This window comes from Hipposideros armiger, unplaced genomic scaffold (assembly GCF_001890085.2).
Source record: "Hipposideros armiger isolate ML-2016 unplaced genomic scaffold, ASM189008v1 scaffold_6, whole genome shotgun sequence".
NCBI lineage: Eukaryota > Metazoa > Chordata > Mammalia > Chiroptera > Hipposideridae > Hipposideros > Hipposideros armiger.
Window position 1 is genome coordinate 2566683 of NW_017731356.1, and position 21111 is coordinate 2587793.

Consider the following 21111-nt stretch of genomic DNA (forward strand, 5'->3'; position numbering starts at 1 on the left):
GAAAATAGTCACCTAAACTCCCACTTGTCGCATATATTCCAGGCACATATAGGGTAATGGGCTTTGTTAGTGACTTCCAAGATATAATCAGAGGTACCTTTGATGAGGTGCCTATACTTAAACAGAAGATGATAAAGAAAGAGGCAAACACTCCATGTCGGGTTGGACCAGTGTAGGGTGGAGTAAGGCCTAGTGGTCTGCATTAAGACTCACTCTGTGAAGCCTGTTTTGCACAATGTTTATACTGCACTCTCATTCCAAGCTTCAAGCCTACTGAAATGCCCATTCCAGCACAAATACACATTAAGTTTATCAGGCAAGAATTATTTATCCTGTATCTCACCATTAATTTTCACTAAAACCTACATACAAGAACACACTCGAACATTGATAATTTTATCCTAAAGTTAATTATGCTAATTTTGGCCTATTATTTCAACCTTTGCAATCCATATAGCTTCCTGAGTGGGGAGCTGGGAAATCCTGATTCAGCTATCAACATATTACTTTTATTTCAGCCTTGTTTCAGCCACCCAGTATGGGTATGGACACACACACACACACACACACACACACATGCAAATTCAAGTTCAAATTTTGATTCTGCAATTTATTTGCTGTGTGATGTTCAGCTAAAACCTAACCTTTCTAAACCTCATTCTCTGCATTTGTAAAATGGGAAAATAACCTCCCTCCTAGAGTTGTCATAAGGATTGAATAGGCATTACAATTTAAAGCCTTAGCTAGTATTATGGCAGTATCAGCAAGTTAGTATTAGTCTCAGGGAGAAAATCACATTTAATTTTTCATCAAGAGTCTAACACATTGCCGTGTATAAGAGAATGTCTCAATTGTTTGCTGAATTGAAAAACAGGTACATCATGATCGTTTAAAAAAAGTTCTCTGGGAGAAAAAAAAACATCTCTTGAATAATATAGGTTGTAGATAAATAACAGCTTATCTAGAAATATTCTTGATCTCAGTTTAAGGTACATGGAATTTTAATTTGATATGTATTTTATATTGAGTGGATTTCCCCAAATATTTAGCTTACCACATTACTGGTGAGCATGCTTTCTATAGGGCTTTGGCGCTTCCTTTTGAGTTCTTATTTCTGAGTCTCCATGCATGCTAGTTTATTTTTTAACAGTGGTTTACTCCTCACCAAAGGATCTCTTGTGAGAAGACAAACCAACCCAGATAAATTCAGAGTTCCCACCTTCCCTTGCTACGGTCCTATTTCTCTCCTCTACATTCATTGTTTTCCTTTCTCATCTTGAAATTGGGTGCCTCTGGTAGACTTGAGATCTATATCAGAACCTCACTCAGTGAGTATGAATACGGTCAAGGTGGTATGAGGTGGTAGCAAATAGAGCATTTCAGCTACGAGAGAAAAATGATTCGCATAAGGAAACAGATGCAATGAGCCAGAAACGAGTGCAAGCTACATTGGTATGAGAAACAGTCACAAAATCTAATGTGACTCACGGAGGTAAACAAAAGCTGACAAAGGCATTTTGTATAAACCAATCCGTCTTTCGTTCCCACTCAAAAATGATGGTTCTGAAATACAGAGCTCTTAGAACCCTTAATAATCCGCCTCCAAGTGAGTAATTAATGTCCATCTTACAGTGAAAGAAAATTCGGGCTGTAAAGAGGGAGCAACGTGCCAATACCAGTCGCCACATAAGGAATACTGAGTAGCCGGAGTCAGCGATTGCCAGTCTGTCCCCTAAGACCCAGCATCCTGACCAGTATATGAGAGGTCATCAAAACTGACTGAAATGTTACGGTTAAGAACCTGCCTCCCGGTAGAAGCATTGACGAATATGAGTAACAGAGAAGATTTCTTCACTTTCTTCTTTTGTTGCTTAGCTTTCCCCAAAGCAACAGAAAATTCTAAAGGATAGATGCAGGAGCTCTGAAAGCACACTGCGTTGGGATTTCTTATTGTTTCAACTCTTAAATACATCGAGTGCAAATAATCGCCTCGATATGTGGTGAAATTGCATGCGAAGAGACAGTGTCACAGTGAATGTAACCCAAGAACAGCCAGAGAGACGTAAAGTATTCTTAAGACCCATAACTCACCATTAACTTTCCCCCCCAAAGATTATGATGCTAATAGTTAGCATTTATTTTATTGTGCTGTGTGCCCAGCCCTGACGTATTTACATGGGATGCATTTAGTCCCCACAACAGTCATAAGAGATACACACGATTACCATCACCTCCACCTAACAGAAGAGGCGTGAAGCACATGGTATGGGGCTGGTGGAATACTGAGTTCCTGTGGATGTTCCTGTTAGGAACATTAAAGGGATAAAATGGTAGCCATGGTTCTTTACAGGGAACAGGTGGCATTCATGAATTGAGAATTTTAGCCAGTTTAGGAAAGGGGCTATTTACAAAGGTGTGGGTGAGTGCAGGGAAGTGACAAGGAATCATGGATTTCTCCAGGTTTGCAACGGCCTGGCACACCTCCACCCCAAGGCCTGAAGCAGCGAGAGGAGGGAGCCGTTATCAGACCTAGAAAAGGGTATGTGTACGGGAAGACCCCAAGACAGAAGCTATGATTCTCCACTTCAGGAGCAGTCTGCCTATGGCATTTCCTCGGGGAAGCCGTCAGGGGAGTAAATATGGTGACTCACGCTCCCCCAGGTCCTTGCTGGCACCACCAATTGGCCGAACCCAACTAGGAGCCAGAGGGAGTCGATACAGATCAGCCTCCACACAGTAACACGAGGAAAGTAGAGTGTGGACCTGGAGTGACAATCAGAAGACACCCAGTCCAGAGAGCAAATGAGTAGTTGGGAGCAAAGTCACATCCACAATAGGCAGAGAGGAAGAAACAGGCTGACATGACCAGGTGTCGTTCAGAGCAAGCTAAATGGAATAGTTTGCTGACAGAAGGGTATTTAACATCAAAACAGGCTTTCATAGAATCGTGTCTCTTGAAGATCCTTAAAAAATGGGAAACACATATCCACCTCTACGGAACAATCTGGGCAAAATTGTACTGATGAAAGGAGGGCGAGTGGCTAAGATGACTTTGAAGGGTCCTTGTAACTTGAGGATTCAGTGTTCCAGGAGGAGAGGATGGAAATCAGGCAACAGGATCTCCTGCAAAATATTCACAACTCTTTGAAATGGAAATTCAGCTATTCCAATTTAAGAATCAAATTAAAGCAAATATTCAGGGTGTTAGCGGGCTCTGCGCCTGCCTGTTTGAAGAGGCAGCTAAAGGAGACGCACTTCTCTGCCAAGCCGGGATGAAGCAGGATCTCCCTCAGCCTGTTTTTCATCTTTACTTAGCACCTGCTGGCATGGAGTGGTGTCGCCCAAGCAATCAGACACGGACGTGCCAAGAGCCTGACCGCCTCACGTCTGCTGCCCCTCCCCCCACGCCCCATGACGGCCTGTCCTGATATAGATGGACAGGGCACTGGTTTAAAATGACAGTCTCAAGTTCGTGTAGGAAGAGAAGGCTAATTCAAAGAAACAGCCAGGCCAGCTTCCTCTCTCGGTAGGAATAATAATATCCCCCTCCTCCATGGCCCACCTGGGAGCCCACTTGGCCTTTAGATCCCGCTGGCAGAAGACCGACGATGAACTCTGCCGACATAGCATGTCCTTTATCCTTCACAAAGCCATTCGCAATGACTTCTTTCAGAGCTATCTCTACCTGCTGGAAAAAATCCCCCTGGGTAAGTGAGTCAGAGCTCCAAGACAAGGGACAAGAAGTGACTGAAGGGATTGTGTGAGGTTGTGGGACTTCTGAAAGAGCAGAGAGAACAAGGGCATCTTTCAGATACAAAGAACCCACCACCCATGTCAGCCGGCTTCAAAATATCAATGGCATTCTTTACGGAGGGTGCAAAGATTAAGTGGTGCCCTGCAGGTCAGGTCTCTATTTTGGGACTTCCATGCACCCTTAGCCACTGGAGGTTGCTTCTCTGGGGGTTGGTGAGCTGAGTATCAGACTTGTACAAACTCATTTCTTAAGGTCTGAAAAGACATTTTTAATATTTGCAAGAACAGAAAGGTGGGCAAATTAGGTAACTCAAAGATAAACGAGTATTAATGCAGTAATATATCAACTAAGAGTTTAAAAAGGAAGACTAAATGGTAATAGTCTTTACTATTTATCTTTACAAGGTGGCCTTGGGGTGTGTGTGTGTGTGTGTGTGTGTGTGTGTGTGTGTGTGTGTGTGTGTGTGCATGTTTATACACTCCATGTAATCCTTTCTGGCCTTCCTGAGTCAGAAAAATAGAGTCTAAAAGGAGCAGATTTGGTCTTTGATATTAAGAAAAAACAAACAAACAGGGCAGTAGCGTGTCTCCATTTTAGCTATTTCCTCTAGTTTTCAGGGAATTCGACAATAGGGCAATAAAAAGCTTCTCTCGTGCATCTACACTACTTTTCTTAGCCTCTGTGAAAGTGGTCACTTCAGGGCACTCTTAACAGCACTGAAAGGGAAATAACGTACCATTAAAGAGTGAAGTACCCGCCTTTGATTTATGCTTCCCCCAGTGAAAGCAGGAACAGTGTGTATGGGCCCCAGGCTGTTTCCTTAAGGTTGTCTGAAAGCCCCTTTGTGCCCTCCATACGGCCACGCTTTCCAGACGTGAAAGGGGCTACAGAATTCTTTGCATTGCCTTCATCAAACTATATGCTAGCAGCCTGCCAAAGTCTCTTTTTATAAATCCATTTCTGAGGGGATCTTTAATTCTAGACATACAACTACTTTTATCTCATATTATGACATTATTTGATCCTCATAGACACACGCCATGGGATATATAGGGCAAGTGTCATTATTTTTTTTTCCTCTTACCCCCTCATCTTATTTTTTCAATTGAGGAAAAGAAAACACAGAGATGATGAGATCTCATCAAGGTAGCAAAGACCAGAACTCTTTTCTGGTAGATCACACTGCCTTATAAGTCATTCTTTTAGGACATACCATACATCTCATCTTTATCCAAGTGAAAAGATTAGAACAATCCATGTAGAAGATGACAATGATCTGGTTATGTCATACTTTGGCAGAATATTGCTTTGCTGGAGACACTCTTTGGGCCACACTTCAATCACAGTAGCTTGGTGGCCTTGGTTCATTAGACTGGAGAAAGCTGTCAATTACAATAACTGATCGGAAACTCACTAAGGCGCAGGTGACTGCCAAATTTTAAAAATAATTATTAGAGAGAAAAGAAACTCATCTCTGAAAGTAGCTAAAGATGAATTTCAAAGTAAGAATATAACAATCTTTTCTGAAAATCAGATGAGAATTATTTGGGACAAGGTGACTGTAATTTACATGGCCTCAATCCTTTTTTTTTTTTACCCAGAATAGTCATTTTGATTTTATCTATTTTTCTCCTTTGTGAATGTGCTAATAGTTTATCAATGATTTCCAGCCTTTAAAAAAATTACAATTAAAAGACAAATAGTTTGACAAAGTCTTCCATAGAAGCCCAATGTAAAATACAGGAAAAAGTGAAGTTCAGCTTAGGGTTGGGGGCAGGGTCCCCCCTTGCTCTATCCTTTGTGCCTCACCAGTGACTTGTAGGGTACTTTTGTAGCATCCAACTGTTCCGTAAACAGTTGGAAAAAACCATTAGTCGATTCTAAACCAAAGATGACTCTGTTTCACTCAGTTGGTTTTCCATAAATGGGTACTGCTTCTTTTCTCTGACCCTATGATTCAGCCCAGATATTAGCTTCCCTAGAGACTAACAGAGCTGGCTTCATCCACAGTATCTCTTTGATTTTAGCAATTGAGGGCTATATTAGTCAGTGTGGACAAGGCTATCCTGCAATAACAAGTTAACCCTGAAATCTCAATGGCCAAACATAAAGAAGTTTATTTTTTGCTTCTGCTACATCATCTCAACATGTATTATGAAGAGACGGGCTATGTTCCACCTAGGTATTTGGGGATCTAGGATGATAAAGGCTCCACTTTCTAAAACATGACTAGTCACCATGGCAAGGAAAGATAGGAGCTAATGGTTTGTCTACCGGCCCTTAAATATTTTGTCCCAGAGGATATACGTTACCTCTGTTTAGAGATTATTGCCCAGAACGACTCACGTAGCCTTTCCTAACTGCAAGGATGCTGGGCAATGAGAGAGGACATATTTAGTCATTAATAAAATGTTTCTGTCACAGGAGAAAAAACATGGCTTTTCAGAGACAGAAACACCAGGCTTTCTTCTTTCTGAGCAATTCAGTTCTGTTCAGCATAAGAGACATTTATGGAACTCTGATTGTTGTTTGAGGTACTGTTCCATGTGCTGGACAAGATTCAAACGTTAATGAGATGGAGTCTCTGTTTTTCAGGATCTTATAAGCTGGTAATGGAGGCAAATCTACGAATAACTAATTCTCAAAAGCTTTAAATTGAGGGTACAGGGAAGTCAGGATATCAGTTCTGTGAACACTCAGATGTTTTTGTACCTTTTTCTTCTCATGGCAGAAGCTGAAGTCCAGGGAAACTGTGGACTGCGAGTGACGTGGTTCGCGCGTGCTCCGCAAGACAAGCAAACATTTCTAAAACATTTTAACTTGGTAAACGAGCTATGTCTTGCAATACGAGTAGCTTGTTTCTGAAACAAGTTATGCTTGCAAACCAAGGTATTACTGTACTTCTAAAGTGGCCAACTCTATAGGCTCCTAATGGTGCAGAAAGGAATCAGCACATATGTCTCACCTGCCACTATGACTGTATCCAGCCAGAAGGCTTCCCCAAATACCCTTAATTTGCTTAACCCTTGGTTTATGTCCCAGGGGATTATAATGTATATTAGTGGAATGTATTTACATATGTCAGCTCCCCTGTTGGATTCTAGTTCCTATGAGAGTAGAGACTCATTTGTCCTTTTCTATATCTATATATTTACCATGGTTCCTGGCACACAGAAAGAGTTAAAAAAAATCTGTTAAACAAATTAAATGGCCCCCAACTGATAATTAATTGCTGGTCACCAAAGTCCTGAGTTCAAATTCTGACACTGCTGCTGACAGAGAAGCCACCTCTGCAAGTTACTAAAGTGTCTGAGCATCATTTTCCTCAAAACTGGATGGCTGTCGGAAAGATCAAATGCAATTATATATGTGAAAATAGTCAATGCTCAATAAGTATTAGCTTTTTTTTTCCCCCTTCCTCAGAGCCAGGCCCCTTTTAAAGCCACTATGTAGCCATTCTCAGAACAAGCATTACCAATGACGATAAGCTTCATTTACTATACAGGAGTTTTCAGGTTGCAGTGGGTGTTATGCTTTTCTATTTGGAAATGAAACTTAGCCAGTAGAAGTGCTCCTTTCCCAGCTCCACTGAGGTGTTTTAGAGTTGGCTTCCCCTTTTGATGATTTCAAGACTTCACAGAAGTGAAAATAAAGCCCTTCTTTTAAAAGGTTGGGGAACCGCTACTGCCGGGTCTGCATAGAGAGTTTGTTGTTTGGGATAATTATGGGAAGAACAGTGGCTAAGCAGGCTCTTTGATTCCTTCTTTCCTTCCTTCCTCCTTCCAACTGCCTGAGTTAGACAGCCAGTCTCACTATGTAGTGACCTTCAGTCATGGGGACATTTGCTGAAATACTCCCGGCTAGCTTCAGAGATTCATGGAGAAGCGAGAGCACACACTAAAAATCTCCAGTGGAAGACTTAGCTATGACACTGAATACAGCAGATCTTCAGAAAGAAATGGGAACAAGCCTATTACTGTTCTCAGCGTTTTGCATATATTATCTCAGTTGATCCTCAGAACACCCCTATTAGGTGGCACTGCTATTTTCCCCATCTTACATCAGAGGAACGGACACACAGAGGAGCTAAGTAACTTGCCAGATAACGGTGGTGCATGGTGGAGTGGGGTTAGAACCCAGGCAGCCTAACTCCAGAGTCTGCCTTTTTGAACCTCAAAATCATGCTACCTCCCAACATAAAGAGCAACTTGACTAATGTGGGCAGCAATATTTAGTTTTACCATATATTTTTTTTATTGGACAGGAATATAAAACATAGTCTAGGCAGAGCACTGACCTGCTATTGAGATAATCAAGAACAGCAGCCGGCCAGTGAATGGGTTCATATGACCTAGTGATACCCGCCCACGTTCAGCTGGAGTCTTAGAGTGAATGAATTTTCCAAAGGTGGCTGTTTGTGAGTAAACAGGAAGTAGAATAGGACAATTTTTATAAATCTCCAGTTTGTATACCAGTGCTCACGGCCCCAACGGAAACGCTCACTTAAGCTACCGCTCAATAACTCTTCTAGTGCTAGACACAGCATATTTCTGAGTACCTAGAAGTCACTGAATATTTATTAATTATATATTGAACAAGAGTCTATTACTCCTGGACATCGTTAAAGTCTGAATCTAACTTCGCATTTAGAACAGTGGTCCCATGTGAGTCAGCAGAAGGAACAACAGCTTTGCTTTTAAATGGGTATGGGTTAGGACGTGGCTGTAACACTTCATTCCTATGTGATGGTAAGTTACTAAATCTTGCTGATTCTCTATTACTCATTTGTCAAATAATGATGATAGCCCCAGTTTTGTATAACTGTGAGGATTAAAAGAGATAATGTGAACAGATGATATGAAAGTGCCAGCACAAAGCCTGGCACATCAGAGGTACCCACGGATCGTTGGTAACCCCTTTCATTTACCCCTTTTTAGAAAAATCAGTCTCTGAGGAGGAAATTAACAATGGTCACCCCTTTGCCATCACAATTAAAAGCCAGAGTTAATAAAAACATTTCCTATAAGACACTTGCTGGCATTTTTCAAATGGACTTTATCCCGCACAAGTCCTTGTACAGTGATACATTTTCCAAATGTTTACTGTTACCTTTGCAATGCAAATGCTGAAAGATCATCTTTGTTCTTTAAAGGAATGAAGAACCAGAGAATTTCCCATCTTATTTAGCAGACTTTCAGATACACAGTGTGAGATGGAGGAAATGTGAGTTTTGGATTTAAATAGACCTACGTTTAAATCACTCACTAGCTACTCCATCTTGGGCAATTTAATTAATCTCTTAATGCCTTGTTTTCTTCTGTAGATAATAACATTTATATTACATATTCAGTTAGATATAAATGCTAGCATATGTAGTGCATATATACATGTTTGATCAATTATAGTTACTTTTTAAAATTATCTGAATATGCATAATTAGAAGGATAGCTATTTCATAAATTATATGAAAAGTGTCCCTTATGTGTGCTTATGTCAGCTTCTTCTTATAGCCACTCACTACTCCGTTGAACCCGTATATTATTCAAAGTCCAAAATACTAGACAATATTCGTTTACTCAACGAACATTCAAAGGAGGCCTACTAGGTGTAAGGGCTGGGGTTACAAAGAAAATAAGATGGAGCCTTATCCTGAAGGGTTTAGTGTAGGAGAGAGGCCCACACAGACCACTTTTGTGGGATGTGGAAATTGGGCGGCAGACACCACCGCAAGATGGGGCAGAGGTGCACAGAGGCATGGCAACTGCTGAGTCAGCTTCCGACGTTTCTGATTCAAAATCTCCCCATGAAAAATCTGCCTCCAGTATCTCTGCCTGGCTGCTGGCCTTTTTCAATTGGACAGCAGGTCAGGTACAACACTCAGGTGGAAATACAGGGTTAGGGAAACACTCAGCCAAGCAGGTAGGGCATGAGCGGTGTGGTGGGGGCCTGCGTAGACCCTTGCTGAAGTGGGGAGTGTGTATTGTCCCACCTTTGGTTACCTCATTTCTGTTGAAGCCTGGAAAGAACTTAGGAAAGGCTGAACAAGCCCTCAGTTGAAAAGGAAAAAGCCCTCTAAAACTTTCAGGATAGGCAGTGCATTATTTTAAAGACAAGAAATACAAGACTCCTAAAGCACACAGAGAACCAACAAAACCTAGAAGTCCTCTCAGGGCAATGGTGAGGCTCGGTAATGACAGCTTTCTAGCACCCTGCACATCCAGACCTCTGGATTCCACCAGAAACATGGATCAAGTCCCACTTCCCACCCTCCCCTGTTGCTGAAAAGAATAGAGATGAATTTGTGGGGCTTTTTAGATGCCACATATAAGTGAGATCCTACAGTATTTGTCTTTCTCTGTCTGACTTATTTCACTTAGCATAATGCCCTTGAGGTTCGTCATGTTATCGCAAATGGTAGGATTTCCTTTTTATGGCTGAATAATATTCCATTGTACCTTCCCTCCCTTCCTTCTTTCTTTCTTTCCTTTTTTCTCCCTCTCCTCTTCCCTTTCCTCCCTCCCTCCCTCCCTCCCTCCCTCCCTCCCTTCCTTCCTTCCTTCCTTCCTTCCTTCCTTCCATTTTTAACCAGTACTTCTTTAATNCCTTCCTTCCTTCCTTCCTTCCTTCCTTCCTTCCATTTTTAACCAGTACTTCTTTAATGGCTTAAGTTGGGAAATGCCCACCTGCAAATCTCTTTTATGGAAGGTCTTACCCTTCATAAGGGCCTCTCCTAATTGGGCTTCCTCCTCACCCCCTTATAAATAAAAAGGTAACTCGATCCAATATTCTGCCTCCAACCAACTCCAACTTACTGTCTCAACCTTGCCTGCATATCCTCTGGAGATTCTGACATCAATTTTCAATTGACAAACAGGTCTGACATCAGGAATGAAATCTGAAATAGCAATATCCGACCATTAAAAAAAAGAAGAAGAAGGAAAAGAAGATACTCAGCAAACATATACACTTAGCTATTAACAAACTTTTTCTTGGAGACTTCACAAGATCTTTATTCTTCTTCAGGGCACTTGAACTTGTACTCTAATTTTCTTTCTGTAACAAGTAAATCATTGGAAGGCCTCTGGAAGTTCAGCTCATAACGTAGGTCAAGAAATAAGTACCATATTATACAGAAAACTGATAGAGCATCTAGTCTGTCTTAGAGTACCCCAAGTTTCAGAGACATTTCAGCCCTGTAAGAATAAGCTACTCGATATAATTCTGTAATAAAAAAAGCCTGGGCGGATGACTGATTACCGTATCTGTGTCAACTTGCACCACTGCAGGAACCATCAGGAGGGAAAACCTCGGGCTGGCCATGACACCTCATATATCTTTTGAGTGAAATGCTCCTGTCAATTAGGTGTAAATGAGAACTCAAGCCCATAATCATAAAATCTTACCTATTGAGTCTGACCCCTGCTGAGGTTGGCATTCGCTTGTGGTCTGAACATTGCTGGCATAATGGGCCATTCCCATTTCCAGATTAAGGGTTTTAATAGACTCCACCAACTAGTTGACTTAAGCAGGTGATGATGAGCGTGGCTGTTTTGCTGCTTTGGTTGGATCAAGGAGAGCACGGAGCGGTGGCTTGCCTACGATCCAAGGTAGTATTCGACTATGGGAAGACTCTATGAACTGTGATTTCCTAGCCTGGTTTTCTGAGATGTACAGAGGAATTGGGAACAGTCCTGTTATTCAGGTGGTGCTGCTTGATTTTTGTCATCCTTGTTGAAGTTTTAAGCATTTATCGAGCCCCATGCTGCTTATACAACACTTTACCAAGTGCTAGGGAAGGGGAGTTGGTTTAGGCAGTAGTTCCCAGTGTTTTCGAACTTGAAGACTCTTCTTTTAGTGCTGTATTTTCTCAATTGGTAATTTGTGTACAAAATGGCAAAAAAGCATCTATATATTTATTGATGCTTTAAAACGATTTGCACTTCTAAAATAACAATCTACATATGATAGTTAAATATATAGGAGATATAGTATATACGAGTAATATTTTTAGTCTCTAGAAAATGACATACATGGAAAATGATTCTTGTAGCCCTTTCAGCAAATTCATGATCATTCAAGGATCCAAACACTGGCTCCAATGTCTTCAAGTTGGAAAATACTGATGTAACTCCCACAGATGGAACATATTACAATGGAACATTGCAATATAAGTGGTGTTTATTGGATTTTTAACTTTTAGAATAAAAATTTGGGACTATGTAATTATTGTTCAATTCAGAGCCAAGTAGTACACTGGTCCAATGTCACAATCTTCGTGTTACCTGAAGAAACATGTTCTTAATTTAGGTTAAATAGATTCTCTTTCTTATAGTCCTTCTACTCAAAATTACATCATAGTTTGGTTTGCTTCATATCCTGATCATAACATTTTTGTACCATTGCATATTTTGCTTGGAGCTTTCAACTGTCTTTCAGTTTTGGTGGCTGAAATTAAAAATATGTCTTCCTTAGACTATCACTAATGCCTCTTTTCTTCTTACCTACTCTATTGCCCAGAATTCAGTTCATTCTACTTCTTCAAGGTCTTGTTTTTGAAGCCTATATTTTCTGTTGTAATATAAACTGAGTTCTCTCTAATTCTGATAAACATCTGTGATTTTGGGATTTTTTTTTCCATTGGATTCTTGGGTTAATTTCATCATCTTTCGTCACATATCTTCCTTTGATTTTAACCCTCATTGGGCTGGAATATAGCTTCAAGGAACTTCTGAAGAATGAATCCATGGGAGATAAACATTCTTTCACATTTGACTGGGGGTTAAATTTTAGCTCCAAAATAATTTTTCCTCTGAATATTAATGGCTCCATTCCATGATTTTCCAGTATTTCTGATGACATTTGTCATAAGCCTGATTCTAATCCTTTGAACATAGGGTTGTCAGATAAAATATCAGCTAAATTTGAATTTAAGATAATCCACAAGTGTTTATAAGTATATCCCATGCAATGTGCAATATTTTGAGCATACTCATACTAATATACTATTCATTTTTTATCTGAAATTCAAGACAAATTGTGTGTCCTATATATTTTATTTGCTAAATCTGGCAACCCAACTATAAGGCCAACCACTTGTGTTTTTTTTAAATAACTTTAGAATCTTCTCATGATTCTTTGTGTTTTGAAATTTCCTAAGGATAAGTGTGGCTTTTATTTAATTATTATTATTTTTAATCTATGCTGCCCAGTATTTGTGGGACCTTACAATCTCTTTCAGCTCTGGGGAACTTTCTTCTACTATTTCTTTAATAATTTTCTTCCCTCATTTTCTCTGTTTTTTTGAGACTCCTAATCAGCTGATGATGGGCCTCCTGAATTAAGTCTTTATAGCTCTAATCCGTTTACTTCTGTTTCCCATAGCTTCCTTTTTCCTTATGTCCTGATAAGTTTACTCAATACCATATTCAGTAGTCAAAACTTCAATTTCTAAGAATTCTTTGTTATTCATTAAATTGTCATTTTCTTGGCATCTTACGTTTCATTGATGGATGCACAAGTTCTCACGTCTCTCCAAGGATATATGAGGTTTTTGTTTAGCTTTGGTTTAAGTTCTGAATTATTTAAATTATTTCCTGAATTACTTCTATTTCCTTTGGGTGCAGTTCTGGTTGTTTGTCTCTATCTCTTTCTTTCAGGCTGCCATTTTCCCTCCATGGGTTTGGAAATCATTGTTTATCCATATTTAGGAATAAAGGATAGGGTCAGTGATTCTAGGTAAAGAAGATGGTTTCCTCTGTTATATACCTCTCCTCTAGATAGAAAGAATGATAGGAAGCTCTAATGTCCAGGTAGATCTTACCAGACTTTGATGAGTGTGAGCAGGTGATGTCCTTGGAGTCATTTGTATGCCAAAATGAGTAGTGTTCTAGGATCACAGCACTAATTGGTCCAGCTGTCCTTAAGCAATTTATTTAATTTTTTTTTACAGAAGAGACATCTCTCCCCTGCCGTGCCCCCCGCCCTGCCTTCTCCCCATACATACACACATTACAGCTGTGTTACTGTGCTTTTGGGAGGGTGCATTTTTCCCTCTCAGTGGTTGGTCTGTAGACAGATTTTTTATTAATTCTTACTTCCTTTTGCAACTATCCAGGGCTGCAAATTCTTTAGCTTTTTTCTATCTGCTCTTTGTCTTCCAGAAATTTGTTGAAATCATGAGTCCATCACCAGGCCCCTCTCATTTTCTTTACTGTTGTGGGTTGAGTTTATTAAAACAATTCTTGGGGAGTATTGGGTAGGTGGGAAGACAAATACATGTATTCAGCCTACAGTTCCTCTTTCATCCACATCCACATCCTATCATATCCTCCTAAATGTGCTCATGAAAATATTTTACATCTGCAAGGGTGCAGTTTGGTTTAAAAACACCCTTAAATGCATACTCAGTTACCCTTCAGAAGTTGGAACACATTTTTCTAAAAGATAAATATCTTAAAATAAAACCTCATATGGTTTCTGAAATAATGAAATAACCTAGTACATCAGAGTATAACGTGCCTACCCCACTACCGGGACCAGAATAGTTGCTCAGTAAATATTACATCTTTTTTATTATTGGGTTGTCAGAGAAGTCGTGACGCATTTTTGCAATGAAAAACATAGACAAAATATGTCATGACTTTTTCGACAACCCAATAGTTTATTTTCAAAAGATAGAGCTCAAGAACTTATTCTGTAATGTTGGTACAAAGAGATATTTGGGCATGAGTTGCTTGAAAATGAGATGAAAAGACAGCTACCACTAATCTACCTTGTGATTAGAAATTAAGGATTAATGATTAGATTCTCATAAAACATCTGGAGCTCAAAGATAAAACTCACTATAAGACTTGTGACATTGTTTATTCTGCTATAGCAAACTGTACTATTAAGCTTACAAAACATAGTAATAAAGCTATGGTTTTACTAAGCCATAGGGTATTAACTCATGAAAAATGCCACATGATTGTGATTTACGCATGAGATACGTGAAGATCAGAGGGGTTAAGAAGTTTTCCCAAGTTTACATAGCAAGTAAATCATTGAGCCAGAACTCACACCCAGGTCTCTGACTTCAAACCAGTACCTTTTCCACCACGGCACAAATTCATAGGATTCTATGGGGAAATGAATGTGTGATAAGATAGAATTTGTTCTGTCATATGATATTAATAAATATTAATCATATTTCATTTGCAGTGAAATTGTATGCTTTAACAAGTCAAGTCATCAATGGTGAGATGCAGTTCTATGCCAGAGCTAAACTTTTCTACCGAGAAGTACCAGCTACAGAAGAGGGTATGATGGGAAATTTCATTGAACTGTCCGACCCTGATATCCAGGCTTCTCAGGAATTTCTTAGGAAATTTGTTGGGGTGAGTTATCCAACTGCAGCTTGATGAGGAGGCAAAGTTCTTGTAAACATTGAGCTCACATGCTTCTGTGTTGTTTTAAGTCGTATTAAAGCCATATGGCCCAGCCAAGAGTTTAGCCTGAAAGCCTGCTTTAAGACGTTCAGAAAGGATGGGTCACATCAAACCACTGGCTGATCTCACTTGGCATTCCACCCTCCTCGCACCATCTCATCGCTCATGCCTCAGGGGAAGGTGAACTAGCAGTGCTAATACTACAATTTGGGGTTAAGAAGACCTCTCTTTAAGAGTCTCATAGATAAACAGTCGACAGCCAGATGACTGATGGGAGATCATGCTATTTGGGGTCTTGGGGTGATTTACTGACTCCCTCTAATAAAAATTTGATGTAGTAAGGAAATGCATGCTTATGTTGGGTTCAAAAATGATACCTACGGTAGAATATTTTTTACATTATTTTATACATAGTTCAGACATTGCTTTGAAAGAACGTGGCCCCCCTGTACTCCCAGCACTGGGTGAAACCCCATTTCCTTAACTCCAGGTCCTAGGGAGACAGTACAGTGTAGGGGCCCACATCTTGGGCTCTAGAGTCATTACGGGTTTTTTTACTTACTATATAAGCAACTCTGGGCATGTTACTTAAATGCTCTAAGTCTCAGTTTTCTTACCTTTGACTAGGGAATAACCACAGAGCCTGCCTCATTGGATAATGTGAAGATCAAATGAGATCATCTGTGTCAGGTTCTTGCTTTAGTGCACATAAGTATTACTCAATACGTTCAATTTATTGCTAGTACTAATGAGAACAGGCTTTCATAAAATGCATTTGTGATATTTTAAGGAGCTTCATTTAGGCATTAGAATAGACTTAACCCACCTAATAAGGCTGCTGTCAGTCCTACCGAAGACATAGTGTGCTAACTGGCTAACAGGTTTGGTTTATTTTGTTTGCATTAGGAAGGCATTTGTTTGTAATTTGGAACTCATTTTATTCTGATAAAGGAACATTATAAATATTATAGATATTTGGTATTAGGCTGTCAGCCTACTTAGAAACATAATATTAAGAATATCCGTAATGTTAAGATGAGGTTCACTTCATCTTAAGTGGAAGGTGGATACCTTCCCGGAAGCACCGAGTGTCTGGGCAGAGACGATAGGATCAGGATGCAGCATCCACTGGGGCCCAGGTGTCTGGACATCAGCCGCAGCCAGATGGACCGTGGGGCAGTGGTCATGGCTATTCAGAGGTCAGGGTAACTGGGAACATTTCTAACTCAGGGTTGTTGATTGATTTCACTGAGTGCTTTTCTGAGATGGTCAGTCGCTCTGCTGAGCCCTTTAGAAGCACGTCTCATTCACTCCTCACAACAATTCCAGGAGGTAAGCAGTAGTATTATCCTTGTTTCTACATTTGTGGAAACTGAGGCTCAGAGAGGCTAAACACGTTGTCTAGGTTACACAGCTGGTAGGAGACAGAGCTGGAACATAAGCTCAGCTGGGTCTGTCTGACACCAAACTCCCTGCTCATAACCATGACATATTTTTTCCATTTGGTTTATGAAGCAGAAAAATCCCTGCTTTCTTTCTTTTTCTTTCTTTCTTTCCTTTTTTTTTTTTTTATGGACCGCAGACCTCCACTCTCCTCCAGTCTGGCCCAGAGCAATGCTTCCTGCCTGCCTGGCGGTGAGGCTGCCTTTGATCCAGAAGCTTAGCGAGTAATCCAGCTGTCTTGTCACTCCCTGTGGAGCATCAGGCTGACCCCAGTGATGCTGGGCAGGCAGGGCCCGTCCACACGCCCACGGGCCTGGGGAAGGAAGCAGCCTCGGGCTTGCATATTTGTGTTGGTAAAGGGCAGCATGTGCGTCTCAAACAAATATGAGGAGCCCTTCTTAGCAGACAAGACTCATTGTGAACCTGTGACCTCTAAGTACCAACATGGCCTTTTTAGAGAAATAATATTTTGGTACTTTGACCTTAATAATCTTCTAAATGAGCATCCAGCTCAGGGTCCAAGCGGGGAGGGTCTAGGAGGACCGGGCATGATTTATCCCGGAGTCAACTGGGAAAAGGCAGGTTGTTTCATTGAAAGCTTGGCTTTCCTTTCAACACTTAGCAACATGGGAAAAGGTGGGGAAAGGTGTTTAAACTCCTGCAAATGTGTTTACTTTAGCAAATAAATGATACCAAGATGATGTCCAGGGCACAGCTGATAATGTTCCTCAGTTTTAATTTTTGGGGCAGGGGGCGGGCAGTGACAATTTATAAAAAGTAATCGGTATTTGATGGTTTTGTCTTGTGACATTTCTCAGAGACTGCACACTAAAAGCTCTGGGTCTAGCTTGTTGTAGTTTGTGGATTTTATACAGTGGCCTTTAGCACTTTCATTTTGGTATTAAACTCCCCTGGATGAACTTGAAATAATGTTCTTCTAAACAAAATATACATAGGCAGAATCAAAACCAAAATGAATTTCCTGAGGATATTTTATTATTTTATATGAATCCGTATGTATAAGGATAGCATCATAAATGAAAATGAAAATATCTAAACATCTGGTTTTGAAATCACACATTGTATGTCATTGTGGTGACATTCATGAAAGGGCGCAGACTCTCCGTACAATCACAGCTTGGGGCAGCCAGGTGTCCCTGAGAGCGGTCCTTAAATATCCCTTCTCAGACGATGAGCGGCAGAGAAAGAAACTAGGTGCCAGGATGTGGGGGGCACACAATAGAGAACCAGGCAACAGAGATGAGAGGCTGGAGGATACAGGATTTGAGTGAAAAGCACCTTTTTGTATCAGTTTTGAAAAAAGTAAAATTTCAGTCATACCAATATGAATAGAAATGTGTTCACTGAGTGAATTCAAAATTTTTTAAAACTCAGAAATGCTCTCATTACTTTGCCATAGGTATGTGTGTGCGCATGTGTGCATATATATATATATATATATATATATATATATATATATATATATATATATATATAGTAAGCTACAGTGCGGGTCCATTTATTAGGTTCGAATCAAATTTACAGTTAACCAAGTGCTATTTTCACAGGGCTTTCAGTGGCCCATTTCTCAGAGAAAATTACCAAGTTTTTAAACTCAAGACATTATTTTCTAAAATCCCATTTTGAAATTCTTTTAAAGACTATATTTGGGTAAAATAAAGAATGCAAAAAGAAGAAAGGTTTGGATGTGTTTTGAAAAAGTAACTGAAGGCTCTATAACCTGATAGTGGTAGCATGTGCCTTATATCCATTTGCTTAAATTCCTTGAATGATGCTCTTAAAATCACGCTTTTTACTATATGAAACTGACCTTCAAATATGGTCGAGTTGAATAGACAGCTGGCATGTCCGGGACTCAGGGCGGTGTCTGTACCTTCGTGCAGGGGCCCGGGAGAGCTGGGACGAACTGCGCCCTGGACTGCGGCTCTGGGATTGGAAGGGTCAGCAAGCACGTCTTGTTGCCGGTTTTCAACCGTGTGGAACTGGTGGACATGATGGAATCGTTCCTCCTGGAGGCCCAGAACTACCTGCAGGTGAAAGGGGACAAGGTAGAGAGTTACCACTGCCTCAGCCTGCAGGAATTCACGCCCCCTTTGGGGAGATACGATGTCATCTGGATTCAATGGGTCTCCGGTTAGTCCGTCTTGCATGGCGTTGTGCCTGTCCTTCTCCCCTTCCCAGAAAGAGAAGATAACACTTGGGGCTCCCTGGAGGACTTGCAGAGAGGGAGCCAGGACATAAAGGGAGGTCTAGCTATAGTTGTGCCTATAGCCAGCTTTTGGTACCATGGGAACCCCTTAAAAGCTCTGGTCCATCAGATTTCTCCCCTAACTTCTCTGTAAGCCTGACAATTCCCATCCTTGGGGATAGAGTGCCTTTGGACCAACCTAAATCCTAGAAGAAACCTAAATACTTGAAAAACTTTAAGACATGGGGCCAAAAATGTTTATCCCCACTTGTTAATAAAACTAGGCTTTCTTAGATTTAAATCCCCAGGAAATGAGACAATAGTGAATTAGATTTGGGTCTGAGTGTGTGTGTGTGTGTATGTGTGTGTGTGTAGGAGACACAGAGCAGTGATGAGAGAATAGGGTTGTCCGGGGGACATGGAGGGGACCCATGGATGGGCAATAGTTTATCTCATGTCCGTGTGGTAGACAGACCAGATTGTATAACATCTATTTTCTAGACAGGGCACTGTGCCCCCTCAGAGAGATCACTTCCTCTTATTTAAATTCTCAAAGCTGCCTGCACCAGGCTGTTAAATAATTCATGAGCGAGAGGACAGATGGTCTCCTGATTCTGTCCTACTCGCCTTCTTTCCCACCCACCATTTCGTGCTGTTTCCCTATCTACTTGGCCTCGTCTCTAGGGTACCTGACTGACAAGGACCTTCTTGCATTTCTTTCCCGGTGTCGAGACGGCCTGAAAGAACACGGTGTCGTCATACTGAAGGACAATGTGGCCCGGGAGGGCTGCATCCTAGATCTCTGTGACAGCAGTGTGACTCGGGACATGGATATCCTGCAGAGCATCATTCGGAAGAGTGGGCTGGCGGTGTTGGGCCAAGAGAGGCAGGACGGCTTTCCAGAGCAGTGCCTCCCGGTGTGGATGTTTGCACTGCACAGTGATAGCAGCTCCTGACCCGCGGTGGGTGTGCTCGGCGGGGCTGCACAGCGGTTCTTGGGGACAGAGGTGCTCCCCTCAGAGACGTACCTGGTAATTCATGGAGGGATGGAGAGAAGGGACGCAATGCATGTCTGGAAATAACTGATGATGTCGTATGGACAAGTGTGCACTCATTCTATAAGTACATGCACACTGGATTTTTCGAAAGATAAATGGAGTGACATATCGGGAGAAATGCTTGTAGGCACATAAACTGTACAAGGGTACTCATAAGCAAAGAAGGCAGCAATGTTCACAAATTCTGAGGATTTGCATATAGAGTGCGGTCTGGGCCCCCTTTCTCTGTCCTCATGCTAGATACATTATACTTCCTTCCTCTTTGGGCTTACTACTTCTCTTAGACAAAAATGTCCCCCTAATTAAGAAGGCACCAGTCATAATAGCCTTATGAAAACAAGCCCATTACTTAATTTTGTCATTAGCCTTCCTCTTGACAGAAAAAGTATATGGTTTCACTTTCTATTTTGGGTCAGTTTCACCACACAATGATGTCATATGGATGTAATTTGATAACAGAAGGCTGCATTTCAGTGATGTACCCTTGAAATTTCAGCTGTGAACATATAAGTAAATGTCACTGATAATCTAATTTTAGCCACTGGCTCCCAATGCTGCTTAGTTCATTGCAACCACCCTGTTTCTTTGATTGATATGCAGGTACACTGGAAAGAGAAGGAAAATTATAAACCTGAAAAATGAACTAACTGGATTAATTTAAGGCATTGATTTAATTAAAAATAATCTAGAATCTTTCACAACCAAACGTAATTTAATTTGTATTAACGTAATATAACAGAATGGGAGGTAGAGCCCTGAGCGCATGAGCCAGAGAACAGAACTAAACCCACTGGTGAACCAGTCATTACCAAAGGGACTGAGTGTGGCACACAGGGTACGTGAGTGTTAATCCTCTGTGTCTTGGAGCAAATTAGCTGAATCTTCTTTTTAGGCCTATCCCAGGGATTTTCTTCTTCAACAACGGCACCCTTGGTTCCCTTGCCTCTTTGACTTTTTGCTCTGCCAACGTTCAGCTGCCGATTGACACAATTATCAATTTTCCCTGCTCTCGTGTTCCTGGGCTCGTGGAGGGGATAACATAATTGTCCTATGGATCTGGGTGGATGACCTTTAACGAGGCTGAGTCTTTGAGGTTGATGAGTAGTCCTTTTTCGCTTCCTAAGACAAGTCACTTTCCATCCTCTGTAGAAATGTTCAAGACCACACAGCTCCACACGGCTTCCCAACTCTACATCTATCCTTAATTTAGTTGAAAAAGTA

At 40.9% G+C, this 21111-nt stretch overlaps 1 protein-coding gene and 1 long non-coding RNA gene across 3 annotated transcripts in view; one reads left to right on the top strand and one right to left on the bottom strand.

Moving 5' to 3' along the window:
* Nucleotides 1-3499: 3499 nt before the first annotated feature.
* On the top strand, nt 3500-20193 carry NTMT2 (N-terminal Xaa-Pro-Lys N-methyltransferase 2). The gene is made up of 4 exons (XM_019647779.1): nt 3500-3707; nt 14954-15129; nt 18528-18777; nt 19517-20193. Exons 1-4 carry the CDS (start codon nt 3554-3556, stop codon nt 19786-19788), a joined length of 852 nt encoding a protein of 283 aa, XP_019503324.1. The 5' UTR covers nt 3500-3553; the 3' UTR covers nt 19789-20193.
* The window catches only part of LOC109385460 (uncharacterized), a 207421-nt gene continuing 204910 nt past the window's right edge, over nt 18601-21111 (bottom strand). For both annotated transcript variants that reach the window (XR_002124628.1, XR_002124627.1), the window contains exon 5: nt 18601-18671. This is a non-coding gene — a long non-coding RNA (uncharacterized LOC109385460). The remainder of the gene's footprint in view (nt 18672-21111) is intronic.

What these genes read in the sequence shown, in the direction of transcription:
- NTMT2 (XM_019647779.1), top strand. Translation starts at nt 3,554, where the DNA reads ATGGCCCACCTGGGAGCCCACTTGGCCTTTAGATCCCGCTGGCAGAAG. An exon ending in TTCTTAGGAAATTTGTTGGG is followed by an intron (nt 15,130 to 18,527) that starts GTGAGTTATCCA and finishes ACCTTCGTGCAG; the next exon opens with GGGCCCGGGAGAGCTGGGAC. An exon ending in CTGGATTCAATGGGTCTCCG is followed by an intron (nt 18,778 to 19,516) that starts GTTAGTCCGTCT and finishes CCTCGTCTCTAG; the next exon opens with GGTACCTGACTGACAAGGAC.